We start from the raw sequence: 21,625 nt of genomic DNA, 5'->3' as shown, positions 1-21,625 counted from the left end.
GACATTTCTTCAATAAACATTGAAAACACAACAGTTCCTGTAAATCCTAGAGCAGACAACATGCATGCATTGTCTACAAGAAATGTACCCCATCATGTGACTTTCTCTCTCTCTATCTTGCCCAGCGTCTGTGAATCTAGGATAATTACTACTACTACTGTATATTTTGAGTATCAAAACAAAGTGTGGTCCATTTAATTCTATAGTATTTTATTTACATGCGAATAAGTCAACCAGTTCCATTGACCGTTCCCATTAATGTCACTCCCATGCATTGAAACTTGAAATCTTTAAGTCAAAGTAATGCATGTTGGACCTTTCAATGACTCCTCCAACCTTTTACAAATAAATAAATAAAAATAGTTAGAAAAATCAGATATGATGAAACACTTATTTTGATATAAAAATGAGGACAGTTGTAAAACTCTTTTTACATGTATCAATATAACTATTTTTTGTTTCTGTGTCACGGTGAGTCTCTGACTATATTGATCCCAAAATCGCTCGTTGTTTGTGAAAGATTTAAAAATTGCTACTTGCTCCATGGTAAAAACAGTTCTGCTGTCACATAATAATTAATTAATGTTGTTTGTTACAATCAAACTCTTCTCTGTTAAACATTGCACTAATAGCATGGTTAGTAATATACATTACAGGATATATATTCCATATAAAATACATATGCATTTCATTCGGTTCAAAGTTTTTAAAATATGGCATGAAAAATTGCGAAAGAAAATAGATAAACGTACACACAAGTATATTATACAAATATATTTGATGTGAGACTCATAACATACTCAATTAATATCCAATCAATTTAGGGTATCACAATCTCCTTCACTTAAATTCTTATCGTACTCGTTAGAACTTACTTTATGAGACAATGTCTCCAAGCCTACGTGGCATTATCAGGTTGGCTTTGATACTATTTGGATTGAAAAATAAGTTTAAAACACAATAATCAAACCGCTAAGCATACAATAATAGCTTGTTTAGGAAAGGAGGAAAAAAACAATGGAAATTTTTATTATTAAAAAAATTCTGAAACTAGGGTAATAAAAATAAATAAATAAATAAAAAACCACGTCATTCATAACAATTAGGGTTTGATTCAATAAGAAGTTTGTTCATGTTTATTTGTCTATAAACAAACTAAGTTTAAAGTTTAGTTTTAGTTTTAGTTTTGTTTAATAAATGAGTCAAGCCTAAGCAAAAATACATCGTTAATGAACATACTCATGAACATTAAGGCTTGATACAAAACAAGCCAAGTTTAGGGTCATTTATAGGCATTGTAATAAGCTTGATATGAGCTTGACAAATAAACTCATATCTTACTAAAACTTTAATTAAATAGGAGTTGAGATTTGAGACTACATGTCCAAACCAAATAAACTTGGTAATAAGCTTGATATAAGTTTGACAAATAAACTGTTATCTTACTTGGACTTTAACTAAATAAGAGTTGATACTACTTATTCAAACCAAATAGGTTTGACAATAAGCTTGAAATAGACTTGATAATATATTTATGTTAGATCTCAAGCTCAAAAGCTTGATATTGAACTCGAGCTCAACTTGACTAACAAGTCAAACCAAGCTCAAACTTTTAGACTCTTTGACGATTTATAGGCTTGTTTTATTAAACCAAGCTCAAACATTCGCTACTCAACAAAACTCATCTTGTTTATGCTACTAATCAACAAAACTCAATTGAGTAGCGTTGAACTAGATTCATCCAACAAAAACTCCAGGACCGGATGGTATGTCTGCTATCTTTTTTCAAAATTATTGGGGTATTGTTGGTAAAGATGTGATATGCATGATCTTAAATGTTCTTAACTCTAATATGTCTATGGCTGAAATTAATAAAACAAACATCACTTTGGTGCCAAAAATAAAAAACCCCACAAAGATGACAGATTTTAGACCTATTAGTCTTTGTAATGTTGTTTATAAACTCATATCTAATGTGTTAGTCAATCGTCTTAAAGTGATCCTTCCTCAGATTATATCTGAAAATCAGAGTGCATTTCTTTCTGGAAGACTTATTACCGACAATGTGCTTGTTGCTTTTGAACTTATGCATTATCTTGAACACAAAAAGGAAGGTAAAGACAGTTTTGTAGCAATTAAGTTACATATGAGTAAAGCTTATGATAGGATGGAGTGGGGTTTTATTAAATTAGTGATGGTTAAAATGGGCTTTCATGAGAAATGGGTAGAGTTGATCATGCATTGTATTACTTCTGTATCTTACTCTATCCTAGTAAATGGGGTTGCTTATGGTGATATTACTCCAACGAGGGGTCTCCGTCAAGGAGACCCTATTTCGCCTTATATTTTTCTTTTATGTGCAGATGGCTTTTCCTCTCTTATTAATGATGCTGCCAGAAATCACAGAATAAGTGGAGTTTCTATATGTAGAGGTTGTCCCAAGATTACTCATCTATTTTTTGCAGACAACAGTCTTTTATTTTGTAAAGCAAATGATCAAGAATGCCAGAATCTTATCAATATTCTCCAATTATATGAAGCTGCTTCGGGACAGAAGATTAATGTGGATAAATCTTCAGTCTTTTTTAGCAATAATACCCCGGATGATAGAAGAAGTGAAGCAGGGGTGGAGGCAAAGGGGGGCGAGGGGGGGGACCTGCCCCCCCCCCCCCCCTCCCTTAACTCCTAAAATTTTCATGTGTATGTAACCTTAATTCTTAAGGAGTTCCACGCATAGAGAAAAAAACAAAAAAAAGGACTCCCACTTGGTTGAAACAAAGTAGCTCTGACACAAAAAAAAAAAAAAAGTTTTCTCAAACATCAAATCTACCACCTTATCACCTATTTTACTGTTCTTGTAGGTAGCTTTTGTCTTGTCCCAAGTTTGACACCTATTTCACAATTTTTTTCCTTTCTATTATTTTTTTCACCATTTTCACTATTAATGATACTCTTTACAGTATTTTATTGTCGATTGATGCTAGAGATACTACAAATTTTACTACTTATATCTTACAAATTGATATGTCACCAACTACAAAAAATAATTTCAAACATTTATTCATTATATATTGTTTAAGTAATACTAATAACATTTTTACCACATCAATTTGTAAACATTTTGTTGTAAATCTTGTAGTATGAATTAATTATTTTTTAAAATTTATTTTAATAATATGAAATATATTTATTTTCTTACAATTGTTTATTTATTTTGTTATTATTATCGATTAATATTTTTTAGATCAATTTCACTTTAAATAATATCTTTTAATTTTGCCCATTCTGAGCTAAAATTCTGGCTCCGCCACTGAAGTGAAGTGTAAAAATATGTTAGGGCCTATGCAAGATACCCGCCATAAAAAATACCTTGGATTATCCTCAATTATTGGCAAGTCAAAAGTTGAAATTTTTGCTGAAATTAAAGAGAGGGTGGGGAGAAAATTATCGGAGTGGAAGGAAAAAATGCTATCAGTGGGAGGCCAAGAGGTCCTTATTAAAGCCGTTGCTCAAGCAATTCCAACATACACGATGAGTTGTTTCTAGATCCCGAAAAGCCTTTGTGATGAGATGGAAGCAATGATGAGGAAATTTTGGTGGGGTCAAAGGGGTCAAGAATCTAAAATTGCTTGGGTGAGTTAGAAGGAATTGTGTAAGTCTAAGTTGAGTGGTGGAATGGGGTTCAGAAATCTTCAGGCTTTCAACCTTGCTATGCTAGCTAAGCAAGGTTGGAGGTTGATTTCGAATCCTAACTCTCTGGTGGCCCAAATTTTTAAAGCAAGATATTATTCGCATGGTGATGTTTTTCACGCTAAGCTTGGATCCAGCCCTTCTTATACTTGGAGGAGCATTTGGGTTGGAAGTTGTGAAAAGAGGCACTCGATGGCGAGTTGGCAATGGTGAGAAGATTCTTATTTGGGAGGATAAATGGCTACCGACTCCAACAACATACAAAATTATCTCCCCCCCGAAGTCTTTTAATGATTACCCTAGGGTCTCGATGCTTATTGATAGAGATACTAGGAGGTGGAAAGGTGATGTAGTGAGATCTCTATTCTTGCCTTTTGAAGAAAGGACTATTCTAAATATTCCCCTTTGCCATAGCCTTCCAGGAGACCAGATTATATGGGTGGGTAATAGAAATGGAGAATTCAGTGTAAGAAGTGCGTATTATATTGTTGTTGGGGTGCTTGATACTTTGGAGGTAGGCAAATGTTCTGCCGGTGATTCTAGAAGTCCTCTATGGAAAAAACTATGGCACCTAAACATTCCTCCCAAGGTACGTATTTTTGCTTGGAGAATGTGTATGAATGCTCTTCCTACTTTTGTGAATCTACAAAAGAGAGGTGTTGATATTTGTGATGTTTGCCCGGCTTGTGGTATGGAGCCTGAAACGAATTGTCATGTCTTTGTGAAATGTGAAATGGCTAAGAGGGTTTGGAGTTGTTGGCTGGACTGTCCGATTTTGTTGTTGAATGTAAATAGAAATATTGTAGATATTGCTATGGAGATTTTGGAATTTGGTTCATCCAGTGACTTGGAGATTTTCTTTGGGACTACATGGGCAATTTGGTACAATAGAAATAGAATTGTGTATGAGTCCTCAAGTCAAATCCCTGATCATATTTGGGGTTTTGCAAAGAAATATATTTTTGAATTCAAAAGTGCTTCAACAGCTTGTGCTCAAAGTTTGTCTCGGTTAGAAGGAAAGTGGTTAGCGCCTCCTCCAGGCGTATTCAAGATCAATGTTGATGGTGCTACTTCGGATGGTGAAAAGAACTCTAGTGTGGGAGCTGTTATAAGAGATTCAACTGGTAATATTGTTGCTGCTTGCTGTAAATATCTTCAGGGTCAATACTTAGTGGAGGAAGTTGAAGCTTTGGCTATGGAATGTGGTCTCCTTCTTGCCAAGGAGCAAAAGCTTTCCCAAATTATTTTGGAATCTGATGCTCTAACAGCGGTCAATAGTGTTTTAGCAGCTGGAAATGGTGGCTGTCTTGGCCATATTTATCGAGGAATTCTTAGTCTGCTTGCTTCTTTTAGTAGCTAGAAAATCAAGCATGTGAAAAGAGAATACAACAAGACAGCTCACGAGTTGGCTCAGTATGGGAGGCAGAAGGAATCATCTCAAGTTTGGAAAGGAGTTTGTCCTACTTTGCTGATTCAAATTGTACAGGAAGACAGTTTGTAATCCGTTAATTGCCTCGAGCTTTTCTCTCCTGGCTTTGTTGTACTTTCTTTTCTTCTTGGCAATGATTTTCAGCAGTTTGCTTTGCGTTCAAAAAAACACTCAACTTGTTTACAATCAAAACTCAGCTTGTTTACAATCGTATCTAGAACCTCTATTCTTTTTTCTTTTTCTTTCTTTTTAATCTTATTTTTTAATCCTTAATAATAATAATGTTGTATAACAATGATTCTTTGCCAATCCTTTCCCATTCAACCCTCAAATAATGTTACTTTCCTTCATTCCATTCCTTCAGAAGATTCAAAAAGGAAGATAAATAATTAAATATCATAACCTCTCTCAAATCTCCCGAAAGGAGTATGACATTTTTTTTTTCTATCCCATTCCAATCAACCCATTATAAACTCTGGCAACCTTTCTGGAGATTCTTCCTCAATTAAATTCTTCTACACTAATTGCCTTTATATGATTATTATGAAATTCCTGAATTGTATTGGCTACAGTTTATTCGCCAAAAATAAAACAAATAAAAGGAACGAACTGTCAAATACACAAACAAAAATATAATAAAAATCCTGATAAAATTATATCGAACTAAAGAATCCTCCACACCATCCATATGTACAATGTTGAGTTTGCAGTCAGGACATCAAAAAAGCACTCCACATAACCTGCAAAAGCCCTTTAAGCCGGAATAACAATATAGACTAAACAGACTAAAATTAATGTTAACTGTAGCACCCAAGCAGCCTATAAACAGAGACTCATGAAAGAAAGAGCCCTATTCTAAAAATTCAGAAAGGTTAAGTGGAAAAAAAATTAATAAAAAACTCAAGTTAATGAACCATCTTCAGATTAATCTTCTAACCAAAGTTAAGTATTTTGTTAGACTGATTCCCTGCCATAATTGCCATCATGTTTGTTGCCATTTTCTTTGCTCAGTCTAGATACTGGTACAGAAGAGGCTTGTCGGGGAGATGTTTTGCTGGTTTTCTGCCTCAGATTAAGGTAAGTGTAAACAGACATACCAGCAATTGCTGTGAATGCTCCACAAATACTAGTATATCCTTGATTTGAACCAAAGACATAGTAGTTCCCAAGAAGAAGAATACAAGTTTTAAACTGACCAAGAACAACATGGGTAATGGCAGATGTAGCCCTGTAAATTAAGAAAGAAAATTGAGAACCAAAACAAACAAACAGAGATCAGACAAGATGATTTTCTTAAATTTGAACATGGGCAGAACTAAAAAGTATTACCTGATACATATCATGATAAATGATTTCAGCAAGCATATAATAATAGATCAGCATATTACAATATTTATCATCAACATGGTAATGCCAGTTATATTGTAATGTCTAATTATCAATAGAATGGTGCAGACACAAAATTATTGCTAATTTGAATTTGAATGTCCATTAATGTAATTTTAGTATGATTCAGGATTATGTGAGATTATGTTTACTTTTTAATTACTTTCCTTTTTGATATTTCCTGGAATTTTCCAATAGCTAAGTTCTGATTTCTAGGTTTTCCCACTTAATGTTGATTCCTAAGCCCGTCTTTTCCTTTCTCTATTCCATTTGCCTCCCATTTGCCTTTCAAACTTGTGCTGCATCAACTTGGTATCAGAGCATAACTCTAATCCAGTTTTCCAAATGAAAGAAAGAAAGAAATGGGTAAATTACACTAACCTACTAACCTCCCTTGGGAAATATTAGAAACACCCTCATATTCTTAAAAATGACACTTACCCGCTGTGGTTGTTATTTTATTTTGAAAAAAACTTTCTTATTCTATAACCAATATGGTTAGTAATCATTAAGGTTATTTTTTATGGGAATTCGGTTTGAAAAATATTTTGACTTGATTTGTAATAGACATAAATGGTCATAGAAGATCAAAACTTTAAGGGGATGGGAGGTCATTTACAAAAATAAGAGTGGGTTTCTAACAGTGGCATTTCCCCAAACTTGAGGGAAGTTGTAATTTAACACCCAAAAATAAAGAAACAAACATTGCATCTACTGAAGCCAAGACAACCATGTCGTCCCCTGAAGAACAAAGTCACAAGACTCATTCCAACCCGAATTCCCATACACAAACCCTTATTGCCACCCCAACCTCTAATCTATTAGACCAAAACCCCCACCCCACTCGTCACTTGCTACTAAAATTCAATAACTACCAATCTCGAGGACTCGAAGACTTGCAGCCACCATTAGCAAAGCCCAAAACCCTTTGTTATCATACTTCTCTACTGCAACAGAAAGTTATGGATGCCACATTGCCACACATATCAACATCACCCAATGCCCAACAAATCAAGCCCAAACTGAAAACCCCACTCATCATAAATTCAGAATCCATGCCAACCCCAACTGCCCCTGCCTTTTATCCCTATTTGTCTTTGCCACTACCAATACCACACTAGAAACCATCTTGAAACATTGCCAAGCAGTGTGAGACCCATTCTAGCTGCTGTTCCATCATGCCTTTAGTTTATCACTTATAGCATCCATCAACCCCATCACAAATTGCAAGTCATTCACATTCTCACCACCATCCAGTCTGATATGGTATCACCTAGCTACACCATCATCCTGTCAAGCACCACATCACTCTCTTGTCCAAGTATGTTTTTTGCCACTATTTTAATACAATTAGCCATTTCATTCCAATCTTATCAACATCTTCGTCTATATTTCTTGCCTTCTTTGATCATTTTATCTTTAAACACATCTTGATTTTCTCCCTACAAACTCCACCACCTAATCCTTGGATTTCTTTGTCTAATTTCTCTTCTTATCCATCTTCTAATACAAATAGCTCGTACCACTACCCTATGTTGAGTGGTAATGCTCACTCCTGGTATTACCTTACAATCTTTACAACATCTACTATCCACTTTTCTAGTAAGGATGATATCTATGAGACTAACGTTTGTCCCACTTTTAAAGGTAACTAAGTGTGATTCTCTCTTTTTGAATCAAGTGTTCGTTAATATCAAATCATGTGATGTTGTAAAATTTAGGATAGCATCACCTGGTTCATTCCTTAATCCATATCCCTGGCCTCCATGAACTCTTTCATAGCCCGCACTATCTTTTCTAACATGACCATTCAGGTCTATTCCAATAAACACCTTTTCTTCGTTTGGTAACCCTTGAATCAATCAATCCATGTCCTCCCAAAATGGATTCTTCTAATCCTCCTTAAGGGGCATATCCACTAATTTTCCTGTATACCATAATTTAAATCTTGTATGTTCAATTTTCTAGATTTCTCAACTACCCACTTAGTTTCCTGAAGAAATAGTATGTATATTCTTCTCCTAATCATTGTATCTACTATTTCCATTAGTTTCCCAGCTAAAAACCTTATTCCCAAGTATCTATACAAATCTTATTCTCTTGGACTACCTTCTTTACCCGCACCTGTTCATCAAAGTGTGGAAACTCTTGCCCTTTTTTCCTACATCTGAGTGCCGATATAGCGCATTGCTTACAGGGAACGCCCTAGCTAACCTTGCCCACCTTTCACTGCATATAGGGTCCAATGCAGCGCATCGCTAGTAGGGGACGCTCCAATGAGTATATGTAGTGGAAGGGTGAGTAAATTTTATGTTGGCAGTCAACCTACCGCAACCCTCCTTTTCCTAAGCTTGGGATCAGCTGTGAACTAAATTTATGACACTAAGGTTGTGTTTGTTTTAGCTTCAAATCACTTCCGGAAATGCTTTTCCGTAAATGCAGGTGTTTGGTTGCACATGGAAAATAAATTTTCCGGAAAATATTTTCAGTTGACCGTGTAAAATGAGGCTTTGACCCGGAAATGGTTTGAAGTGAAAACGCACAAAGAGAGAGAGAGAGAGAGAGAGGAAGAAGAGCCTTCGACTTCACCGGCGAACCCAGAGCCCAAATCGCGCCCCACCCCAGACGCGCTAGCAAGATCGCGTCGTCGAGTTCACACAGCCGAGATCGTCCCGTCGAGATCATCGACGCCGTCATTCTCGTTCTCGTTCTCAACCCAAAGCTCATCGGTGTCGTCGTTACCGATCTCGTTCTCGTTGCTCATCAGCACCGTCATTACCGATCTCGTTCTCGTTCTCGACCCAAAGCTCATCGGCGCCGCCGATCTCGTCATTTCGATTTCATCGCACCAATGATCTCGTCATCGTCTCTCTTTCCCTAAAGTTTTCGATCACTCTCTCTTCCTCCCTCTCTCAGTTTGACCAAATTTGTATGAAGTTCAATGAACTGTTTTAAGCAAATTTCTGTTTCTTTAAAGTGTATATATTGAAATTTTTGTAATAAAATTTGTTTGTGATTTTGATTTTTACTCTCTCTTTGATCTCTGATTTTTTTGTTGTTGTTGTGGTGGTGTGGGTGGTAGTGTTTTGGTGGTTTTCCTGTTGTGTGGTGGTGGGTTTTGTGTGGGTGGTTGTGGAAAATAGCATTTTCAGAATGTTACCAAACACATGAAAATATTTTCTAGAAAAATTTTCATAATACAACCAAACACTTGAAAATATTTTCCTTTCCCGAAAATAGCATTTCCGGAAAATATTTATTTTCCGGAAAATATTTTACATGAACCAAACACAGCCTAAGCACAAACACAGGTGCAGTTAGCAATGCCTGATTGAACAAGACTAAATTCTTGATACCCAAACCGCCACTTTGAAGGGGCTCAAACACACATCTCCAACTATCTAGATGATATTTGTACTCATCATTAAGTCCAACCCCCCACAAGAAATCCCTTTGTAGCTTCTCAATACAACAAGCACCTCCAAGGGAATGGCAATTAGGGATAAGTTTAGGAGGTTGGATAAGATGCTTTTTATTAGCATCACTTGGTCTCCCTTGGAGAGGTACATTCTTTTCCAATCCAACCTGCCAGCTGTTGCGCTCAATTTTCCCTAGCATTGAATTCCACACAACCATCTCTTTGAAGGCAGATCCTAGAGGGAAACAAAGATATGCAATTGGTAGCTTAAAAACCTTACAACCCAAAGTTCCCGCAAATACTTCTACATTCGACACATCACCTACCAGTACCAGCTCAAATTTCCACAAATTTATCTTAAGGCCAAAAATTGTTTGAAACCACACAAACACACCTTTCAAATATCAAATTTGTTCTAAGTCAGCCCAACAAAACATTAGCATATCATCCCCAAAAAGAAGATGAGAAACCTTAATCACATTATCGGCTGAGCATCCAACTATGAATCCCGACTGGTAATGCCCTCCCACTTCCCTCTCCTACAACCTACTCAAGGCCTCCATCACGATGATAAATAACAACAGAGATGATGGATCCTCCTGCCTCAACCCTAGAGCTTTGCAAGAAACGTCTTGGGCTACCATTCACCAAAACTGAAAACCGAACTATGGAGATGCATGTGTAAATCCACTACCTCCACTGACTAAACCTGCATCTTCTCAACACATAAATAAGAAAATTCCAGTGCATACAATTGTAGGCTTTCTCCAAGTCCAGCTTACACAACCCTTTTATTCTTTTATCACCTTTGAGCAAAAAAAAAATAGTTTTACATTAAATCCTTCAAAGTAGTCAAGCCTCATAATTAATTTTGAGGTATGCCCTAATCAATGGAAGTTTTAACTTAGAACAGTCACCTTCGGTACTTCAAACATAGGTGCTAATTGATTGAAGTGTAGCCAATTAAACGAGTTAGCCTTTATTTTATATTGAAAATTAAATTGTGAGGAGTTTTGTTTAACTGGTCTCACTTGCATCCACAGTACACCCTTTGCGTAATGATTGGCACAGTGTCAAATTCGGAGTCCTAGTCTAGTTCAAGTCCCAAACCACCATGAAACAAGCCTTAGAAACAAATATGAAAAACCCTCCAAGCCCTGTCTGCTCAAATAGGGTCAGTAGAAGCTTTCCTCCAAAGGAGAGATGAGGGCGAAGGCCCCCACATAGGAGGCAATAACTAGGAACAAGGCACAATACCCGTAGACAACGTTGCCAAGGTAACATTCATAAAAATCAAGGGTTCTCCTCGGTAAGATTATCAAAACTATAATGACATTAGGGAGCTTAGAGACTTCAATGAGAGAGTGATAGGAAGCACAAAAGTTCAGGCAGCCAATGTTGATGGTCGCCTAGACCCATGGGCCTTTACTGACAGGGTGCATGAGATGGACTACTTCTTTGAGGGGTAACTCTTATCTGATAACAAGAAAGTCGTTCGTGAAGATGTAGGTTAAATGTAAAGGCCAACTTTTCTAGGAGATCATTGAACAAAAATTAACCAACCCACCATTACTAACTAGATAGAGATTAAGGAGAAGTGTCTTCCTCCATCCTGCAGGAGCAAACTCCTAGATAAGTTTTTTTTCCTCCTTTTTTTGATGAAATTACATATAAACCCAATAGGTCTTGAACTTACGACCTCACCCTCCATCTTACTCTTACAAGGGGAAGAGGTGCCATCTGAACTAGAGCTCAATTGACCTTTCTATCCATATTTAGCACTCCTCAATTATAAATTGGAAACAAGTGGGGCGTTTTGATTTTACACTATTCTACCCCTAAATCCAACCCTAAAATCATTAGCCATCTTTCAACCAATTTATTAAAAATAGGCCTAGTACTCTTCTCCGACACTCAGACTCATTTTAGGAAAGCATCCCATTTTTATATCACAACTTGTTCTATACAACCCCAGAGCAACCTTGGCTTTGTTCTGTTTCCTAATCTTTTCCCATCACTAAACTCCACGCCTAGCCCTAAAGTACCACTCCAAAAAAATATCCTACAATCTAAATCAGATCTTCATTAATGCCATAACAATGAAAACAGTTCTCCAAACTATATATGCAATCTTCTAAAGTTCTAGGTTTGAAAATCCAAAAAACTCTGGCACATCTTGTTATGAACCAAGGTTGTCTGAATGAACCTGGATTAGCATGTGTAAGGTTGCAAATATTGCATGGACTCTACAAGGATATTGATAAGTGAAAGAGAATAATGCTTATTGTGCTGTTCAGTTATTTACTTTCATAGGAATGGTTAGTGGATCAGGTTGTAAGCTATCTACTTCAATAAGGATTGGTTAGTGGATCAGGTTGTAAGCTATCTACTTCAATAAGGATTGGTTAGTGGTAAAGTTTATCAGATAAAATAGGTTGCCCTTATCATCAGTTGTAATTTTGAATTTTCTCAAGCATTGTATTGTATTTAAGCACTGAAAGAAAAAAAAAGAAAGCAAGCAGAAAATTAACCCTCAAATTCCTTTCTCCGTCTCAAGTTTAGGAGGTCAGTCACCTCAAATCGACCAAGTTATCTTACAATTATCATTTACATCCCAATTCTTATCACATCTAGTTGACTTCCCAATTCTTGCCTTATATCTCCAAATTCTTTATTGATAATAAGTTGAAGTATAGAAGGAAAGGAAAAAATTCACTTTTTAAGTCAACACTTTGTACCTATCAAAAAAAAAAGTCAGCACTTTGTTTCATAGAACCAAATTTGGTTGTGGCTGCTATGATGGTAGTAAAACATGGCCAATTGCACTCGAACTTGAGGGAACAATGTTGGCACTTGATAGAAACTCAGAGCCTGGATTAACCCCTATGGGAAGAATCCAGTTCATTTACTTTGATTTTGATGCATGTTTATGAAATCTTGGGGAAGTATCAACGGAATTGATAAAAAAAGAAAAAATATACCAAGGAAAAAAATGGAGTATATCAGCTAACCCTTTAGTTCCCCACTAGATCAAAGCTATAATGAATCTATGAAATCACACATACTCGATGGCCTGCCCTTATCTAATGATGCCCAAAAGAAAAGAGACCCAAGAAAATGAGATATCAATCTCTTTATAGGCAACTCTTTCTCCACAAAAGCTCTTCTATTCCTCTTCCTCCAAATTTGCCACATCAAGCATAATGGAAGCATATTCCATACCCATACCCTATTACTAAAGGAAATGGGTGTAAAACACCAACATTGTAGGACTTATGCACCATTTTGGACATCACCCATTTAATTCCTAACACTACAAACACAAAACCCAATGACTTTGAATTATTTGAATACAAAAGTATATACTTAGACTCTAGACCTTAACATGCTCCTGATAGGACTAGAATTCCCAATTTGACTAGTAAACAAATTCCTAAATGGCTTAAACTAAAGTCCACATATAAACCCCTTAACTAAATCAAACCGACATAGACATTAAATAAAACTGACGGCTCATCATTGTGGTCCACCACCAGTAAATACGAAATTACAAAAATACCCATGATGGGCACACAGCCATCAAAATTTTGGGAAGGATGAACTTACTAAATGGTGTATTTCTATCACTGATTTGCTGTCATCACCAACAAATTGAAGGATGTTATGTCCAATTAAAAAGGTACAGTGGCATCAATCACAAGTTCGTCATTCTAGGCCAATTAATCCTATTACCAGCAAATCTGGAAATTATAATGTATCCTTATCCTAGAGTCTTAAAATTAAAAAATAGAAAAATAAATCAAACAAACCAGAAACATATAATCTTCAACAAAAAAATCCCAGAAACATATAAGAGAAATCAAATCAAAAGATAATATCAACTAGACTAGACTTCTAGTAAGCACTCCACAAAGGGTGGGAGAGTTTTTCTAAGCATCTATCTTTTGTAGTGGGTGAAGGCACCCGTATTCGCTTTTGGCATGATAGGTGGATTGGGGATAGTACCCTAAAAGATCTATACCCTGAGCTCTTTGTGTGTTCAACTACCAAGGATGCTTGAATCTCTGAGGTTTTGTGGCTTCCGAAAGGAGGCACTATTAGAGTGTGGGATTTAAGGTTTTACAGAGCTTTCGAAGATTGGGAACTTGCTGCATCTTTTTCTCTATTTCAGTTTATCCAACTTCGTATTCCATGGGGTGATAGGAGGGATACTCTTTGTTGGCATCTCAAAGGTAATGGTAAGTTTGACACCCAATCATATTACCATGCAATTCAGGGTACTCCAAATTCTCGGTTTCCTTGGAAGGGTGTTTGGAAATCTAAGATTCCTAAGCGAGTGGCTTTCCTCTTGTGGACAACTACTCACGATCGAATTCTCACGTTGGATAATCTCATGCTTAGGGGTCGCATTTTGGCAAATTGGTGTTGTATGTGTTGCTACGATGGGGAGTCGGTAAACCATCTCCTTCTTCACTGTCCTATTACAGATACCTTATGGACTTTCATGCTTCAAGCTTATGGTATTCATTGGGTTATGCCAAGATCGGTGGCGGGTTTGTTGTCTTGTTGGCATCAATGGCTTGGGAAGCACAACTCGAATATTTGGAATTTGATTCCAGGGTGCATAATGTGGATTGTTTGGTTGGAACGGAATCGTCGCTCCTTTGAGAACATGGAGAAGACCTTGGATGAGTTGAAGGTTTTAAGCCAACGTAGTCTTTTTGAGTGGTCTCGTTGTTGGGGTTTTACTGACTCTTCATCTCTTCCAGAGTTTTTGTTTTCCCTTAGATTAACTATTTGATTTCCCTCTCCTTCATTTGGCTGTTTGTTTCTTCTGTTTCTTATTGTTCATCATCATGAACAGCTTGCATTATTCATCTTTTACTTTTTAATAATAGTTCTCTTATTACCTATCAAAAAAAAAAAAAAAAAAATTGATCTTTGAGCTTATTTGTCCATGATCTTCCTGTGTCATTCTCCCATGGTTGTAGAAAACACCAGCTCTTGTTTTGAAGTGTTACGTGATAGAATTTTTCTTTTTTCTTTTTACCGGCATTAGTCTAGAGTATGAATTAACCAAATAAAACAAAAGGATGGAAACTCCAGCTCCAAGCCATGAGACCAAACCTGCTATCACATGATATAGTCAAAAGACTGTAAAGAGGTTGCTTACCCAAGTGCTAAAGCACCTGACCACTGTAGCAAGAAGCCTAGAACTGCTGATGTGAGAATAGCCAATGTGTTGTTAAAATTCCAATCAAAGGAGAGGGCACCAGGGGGATCTAACAAAGGAATCAAAGCAACCAGAAACAATAAAGTGATCGGCGTTGTCTTCCACATCAATCTGTTCAATGATTCAGCATCCTTGGTAAGATGCAATTAGGAGGACTTCAAGGAAAAAGGAAAATGTTTGAGAGAGCTTGAAACTTACGCCAAGGCTGTCCAATTTTCCTGCTGCTGCAAACTGGACCAGAGGATCTTGTTGATTGCACTTGGTATTATCCATGCCAATGCTATACAAGCACCAAAGAGGTCAAATTGGAGATCGGTCACCGTAGCCACAGCAACACCAATAGAAACAATTGTCAACGCAAGCACCTGAAAGATTCCATTGGCAATATTTCAAACACAAAGCAGGATGCTATAGCACATATTACCAACATATGCAGATCAAGCAATAGTTTCTAAAGGTCAGTTAGTCATTCAACAAGCATGAGTTTTACATTCCATATACTCAGACCATTATAAGCACCCAACTAGTATCTTATAAAATTGATGAATTGCTTAAGGCCTAAAAAAGCAAGGAGAGTATATTTTCGAACAGCTAGAAAGTGGTGATAGCAATCTAGTACAAGTTTGAAAGCCAGTTACGTGGCACAAGACTGCATGCCCAAAACAGAAGGCTCTATTGCAAAATACTCTCCCATGAGAATAGATTTCACACAAATGCCATTTATTCTACTACTCAATCTCATGCACATAAATTCCTAAATGAAGTTGACGTAGGACAAATTGGGGAATTTGTCCATGTGTGTTTATGGTGGGTTAAGGTTTAGGAGGATTGTGGAAATAGGATTTGAGTTGTTGACGAAAGGGTTATATGGGGTTGTGTTAGGAATTAAAAAGTGGTTTGATGAGTTATTTGATGACTATTTGGTATAAGAAAGTATGTGGAGATTTCAGGTTCTGATAGGTAAAATAAAGGCTTGATTTGGAGTTGTAAAGAAGAAGAATTAGAGAAGTTTGTATGATGTTCGAGGGCAGTATGAATAGTCATTTGGAGAAAGAAAAGAATAGGAAGAAAGAAAGATGAGAAAGGGAGAAAGAAAAGAAAACGTGCCTCTATGTTCAAAACATTCAATAAATTTTACTATTAATCAATTCTCCATCAATTTATATAAGACCTTTTCTTTTAGTAGTAGTATTAGCACTCCTAGTACTAGGACTCCTACTTTGACTAGTAAACAAAAAACTAATAAAAAACTAACTCTGACTCAAAGAAAATAAAACCTAAAATACTTAGGAAGATCCTAGACTCAACCAAATTACCCTCAATTTGCAGGAATTGCAGAAATTACAGATTTTCCCCTGAATACAGAAATTGCCCATGAATAATTAAATAAAACCTGGTTTAACCCTAAAAACTCAGACCATTAAAACCACACAACCTTCACTTCAATTGGAATGAACACGTGGACCCCATATAAAATAATTTTTGAAGGCAAATGTGCAAAGTAATTGCAAATTAATACTCCATAGCTGCATCAGAAGTTGTCAAAGTCCAATTCACTACACAGTTTCAATTTATGCATACATACAATATAAATGTTTAGACACATGGAAAAAGCTCCCTATATCTGATCACTGATAGCCATGAATCATTTCAATATTTCATCAATTCTTGTAGTCAACATTGGACATCGTTGCATCAATATACAGATAATAAACAATATCTGTATAAAAAATAAATATCTAAGAAACACCAATGCTTTTCTTATATTTTTAAGTAAGGGAGGGAGATTCAAACCCTAGATGTCTCCATTAGAAACACTAGGGAACACCATTTGACTTAAAGGTCATTTGCACTAAAATACACTGATGTTTCTGTTATTATATTAAGACCGAAAATTATCGTCCGAATCAATCTACCAAGACTTGAATGTGTTGGCAGCGTCTTAGCAATGTTTACATTGTCATAAATTTACATAAAGTCTTTGGACACATTCAGGCCATCTTATTTACCGATACAAACATGTCAAACGTATATCATGTCCAAAACAAAATGGACACTACTGTCACTTGATGCTACTTTGCATAGCACTACAGGTGGAGTCATTAGATTTTTTTAGAGTCAGGTCCTCCACATTTCAGACAAACATTCAAAAGTGATTTTTACTAAAGACAAAACGCTCCCATTTTAACAAACATTTTAAGATGGACCCAATGAACAATTGTAATATCTAAAAATGATTACAGATTCTAAGTACTCTACAATTATATCTTAATGTATTACAAACTCAGAGAACAATACACTATTTCCATGGGGACATCAATGTTGCCAAAGAGAGAGCAGTCACCTTGGAGAAAGAAACTTTCTTCTTATATAATATAAATTCTGCTAGAACAATTGATGGCGTTACAGCAATCTTGGACATCTGATAAAAACCCACACTGAAATGTAGGTACTACAGTCAGAGTGTCAGAAATAGAATAATTAATCCTTAGGAAATTATGTATCTCACCTATTGTATGTTAGGCTGACATTAGCAAGGCCAGTAGATAGAGACATAACAGTGCCAAGAGTAATTAAAGTAGATAGACGTGTTGATTTTGAGGAAGGAGATGCCGGCAGGATAGAAAAGGCATTTAGAATGGCCATTAAGAACCAGCTTACAACATAGTGAATAAAAGTAAGAAATATAGGGAACTTGAATTTGACATTATTAAGCACCTGAAAAAACAAGGACAGAAAAGTTACAAGCAGGGAAACAGTGACTACATAAATCAAATATGGCATTAAACAGCTAGATTAGATATGTAAAAGGTGGCTATACGAACCAATTTATTCGTGAAAATAATACCAACAGCAACCACAAAATTGAAGGTAAGAGCAGCAATGGGGCCACATCTACATTGCCGTTGACGCTTTACACCTTCAGACAAGCGAAGTTTGTTAAAAAGAGAAGCTCGTAACTCCTCTAGTGCTCTACCTGAGTTGATGCAAAAAAAGAGAGAGATTAATAAACCACATCAAGAAGACAAAGATTTTACAATTGCAATAACAACAACAACAACCAAGCCTTAGTCCCAAAATTTTGGGGCCGGCTATAGATTCTCAACAGACTAGTCAGTATCAACCACATGTATTCTTTTCCATCATTCTATTCTATCAAAGTCATACTCCTTGTTACCTTCTTAATTGACATGTCATTTTTTACTACCTCTACTAATTTTAGTTTAAGTCTTCATCTACCTCTTTTTGTTCCTCGACTTGAATTAACTCACTTCTTGTGCATGACCAAAGCATCCCAAGCAACTCTCTGTCATCTTTTCATCAACAAAGGGCCACCACTGTCTTAGTGAATTTCCTCATTTTGAATTCTATCTTTCCTTGTATTTCCACTTATTCATCTTAACATTCTCATTTCAATTACACTTATTTTATAGACATGTTGCTTCTTAACACAGAGGATAGCTGGTCTTATAGCAGTCTTATTAAATTTTTCATTTAACTTAATATGTATTCTATGATCACACAATACTTCTAACACTTCATCAATCTTGGTCTTATCCTATGATTCACATGTTTTATGAGCATAAAATAATTCCATTCAATACTAAAAAGACCTAGGAAAAAAAAAATTTACTACATGAAACAACCTATTAATCAAGTAATTGATTGGGAAAATATTTGAGAAAGTTGGGTTATATTACAAACAAGCTTGAAAAGAGTAAAAACTTTAGGACAATGAACTCTAGTTCAAATGACATGTCCTCTCCTTGTAAGAATAAGAGGATAAAAATGGTAAAATTGCACTAAGCCCAAGAGAGAAACATAGAAATTCTTCATAGCAGAGGCAATATTCAAGGCTAAATGAATAATGATAATGCACATGCAATGTGGGAAAAAAAGAAGAAAGGAAACCCAGAAACCCATCTAAAATCTATAACCAAAAAGGAAAAGAAAATGAGAAAGATTTAGATTTAGTTACCTTTGTGGCCAGCATCACTGTCTTTGCGCTTAAGAACCTTCTTAATATCTTTCCTTACTAAGAAACTGAACATTTTACGGCTACACAGCATTCCTTTTAACCATAGCAGCCCAAATCAAAATGCTTGCTTCAAATCAAAACCCAAGACAAGAAGAGACAGAGACAGAGACAGAGTGAATATTAAGAAATGGAGGAGAGAGAAAGAGAGTGATGCAGAAATGAAAGTAGATACCCAGCCCAGCAAACAAGTTAAAGCTTTGGTCTTCGGAGGAGTTCAATTTTTGAAATTGAAATAGAAGAAGAGCACAAAAGAAAAGAGCAGAGCAGTGTAAAAAGACAAAAGGGGGAAGTAAATAAATTATAAGAAAACAAAAACAGGAACAAAAGTCTCGAAAAGAGAGGGGACACGTGGGTCGAGTAAAGCGTTGATGGCGGAAAACTCAAGCTGTCGGACACAGATTTTTGAGGAAATCACGGCATCATCGACCGACAGATTCAGGTACTGCACTGCACTGCACTACTGGTCTACTACCCAAGTTTTATTTTTACTCTCTTTCGGGGCCACTTCATTGTACCCAAGTTATATTAGGACTGAATTTTGTGTGTGATGCATCTAATTACTCTCATCACGTTTTTCCTTTTCCTTCTTTTTTTTTTTTTTTTTTCTTCTTTTTTTAATACTAGTAATTTTGATAGTTGAAAGTGGGATGAGAGATCTAAGTCGGGATGTCTGGGTTTGAAACACAGTTGAATTACAAGATTTTTGGGTTTAACCTCTCGTCACAGTTTCTAAAAAAAAGGGTGAAAATACCATTTTTTGGTCACCTTTAATTTGGTCTATATCAACTTAGTAATAGAAAGCGTTTATGTTACAGATTATCAAAAAAATAGAAAACGTTTATGTTACAAATCAGATGACACAATTGACACACTTGAAACTTACTTAATCAATAAATAGTATTAAAATTTTTAATATAACATTAAAAAAAAAAAGGCCATATAAGCATTTGAAAGATTAAAAAGTCCATGTCGTTAAAAAAAAACAAAATAAAAACTTTAAAACACAAAAATTAAAAAATAAAATAAAAACCATCAAACCCATCAAATGAGCTTTGTAGAAAATTTTAAAAAATTTCTGAGTGCGTGCTTCAACGTACGCTTGGGCATCTGTGTAAAATTATGGATTAATGAACTTGTATAATGCGCACACCAAAAACCCCAATGTTTATGGGCCATCCTACAATCCCAATTGCCAACACAAATTAATGTTGCAATTAGGGGTTAGTAGCCAACTTGAAAATCCACTAAAACTGGTTTGATCCAACTCAACTCAACCCATTGAATTGGGTTGGTTTTTAGAGATTGATGGATTAGGTTGGTTTTAAAAAATTTATGATAAGTCAGGTTAGGTGCGGGTCAACAAATTTACAAATCTAGCTAACCCAATTCGACCCACTTATATTTAATATATATTTAAAAATATTTATTACATAATTTTATTATTTATTATTTTGTTTATCAACTTAGTTTGGATAGAACTATATGATATCTTAATAATTATAGAATAATAAAACTCATTTATGTTTATTTTGTTTTTCAACTGAGTTGAGATAAAACCATTTGATATGTTACTAACTAAATGAAATATCATTTGGTTTGATAATTTGTGTATGGTGGTGATATTGCTTAGAATTTTTAGATGGTAGGAGAAGCAAATAAAATTATTTGGTATAATTATATGTGTTGGTTTGATGCACTACCAGCATATTTATAAGATTATAAATCTATTGTTATTTGTGTTGGTTTGAACCTTAAAACACTAATAAAATTGTTTGTGTTAGTTTAGTGCTATACTAAGTTTATTAGGTTATAAATTTGGTCTTATTTGTGTTGGTGTTGTTCTAGTGCTCAATATATATACACACACACTTAATCCCCATGCACACCCCTAGTTGCAATGAATGTGATTGATGAACTTTTACAGCATAATAAATGAATTTCATTAAAAAAAAATTTTGATTCGTATCGCATTAGTTTGTAAGACTTGTGTAATAAATTTTTTAATATCTCTAGCATCACTTCTTATTTCTTTTTCTTTTTTCTTTCTTTTTTTTGGTAAAGTACAAAAACCATTGGTGGGGTTTGGAATAATACCATGTACTATAAAAACTTTTCAAAAATATCCAATTTGCCCCTAAGGACAAATGACACTCAACACGGTTTGAAATTTTCTGCTCCTCCAAGTGCTCTGCTTCTTTCCAACAGGTTGTCTTTGCTACACAGAACTCACATTGACAACATTATGGCAATTATATGCACAATCAAGGGTTTGGATAGCCATTATCAAAAAAAAAAAAAAAAGGGTTTGGATAACCAATACTATAAAAATAGAAACCAAAGATAAAGAAAGAAACAAAAGGAGCAATAGAATTTTCAAATGTTATTAAGTGAGATTAATACTTAGAGAGTAAATTGGATATTTTTGAAAAC

At 35.5% G+C, this 21,625-nt stretch overlaps 1 protein-coding gene across 2 annotated transcripts; it reads right to left on the bottom strand.

Annotated features, from left to right (window-relative positions):
* Nucleotides 1-5,750: 5,750 nt before the first annotated feature.
* Nucleotides 5,751-19,703, bottom strand: LOC126714341 (nucleotide-sugar uncharacterized transporter 1). 2 transcript variants are annotated; one of them, XM_050414454.1, is made up of 8 exons: nt 19,368-19,703; nt 19,136-19,262; nt 17,982-18,133; nt 17,666-17,874; nt 17,501-17,594; nt 15,355-15,521; nt 15,097-15,267; nt 5,751-6,347 (listed from the first exon to the last, which is right to left on the bottom strand). In XM_050414454.1, the coding sequence occupies exons 2-8, from the start codon at nt 19,224-19,226 to the stop codon at nt 6,074-6,076; spliced, it is 1,158 nt and encodes a 385-aa protein (XP_050270411.1). In that variant the 5' UTR covers nt 19,227-19,262; nt 19,368-19,703; the 3' UTR covers nt 5,751-6,073. The 2 variants fall into 2 exon arrangements, with proteins under 2 accessions (XP_050270411.1, XP_050270410.1); XM_050414453.1 differs by having other exon boundaries at nt 19,136-19,703.
* Between the last annotated feature and the right edge of the window lie 1,922 nt (nt 19,704-21,625).

The sequence above is a fragment of the Quercus robur genome, chromosome 2 (genome assembly GCF_932294415.1).
Source record: "Quercus robur chromosome 2, dhQueRobu3.1, whole genome shotgun sequence".
In the NCBI taxonomy this organism is placed as follows: domain Eukaryota; kingdom Viridiplantae; phylum Streptophyta; class Magnoliopsida; order Fagales; family Fagaceae; genus Quercus; species Quercus robur.
This window is presented reverse-complemented; position numbering and strand designations above follow the sequence as displayed.

Excerpts from the sequence above, each read along its gene's own strand:
- LOC126714341 (XM_050414453.1), bottom strand. The coding sequence starts at position 19,226 with ATGCTGTGTAGCCGTAAAATGTTCAGTTTCTTAGTAAGGAAAGATATT. Across the intron at positions 18,134-19,135 it reads CAGTGATGCTGGCCACAAAG|GTAGAGCACTAGAGGAGTTA; the intron begins GTAACTAAATCT and ends GCATCAACTCAG. Across the intron at positions 17,595-17,665 it reads GTCAGCCTAACATACAATAG|TGTGGGTTTTTATCAGATGT; the intron begins GTGAGATACATA and ends CCTACATTTCAG.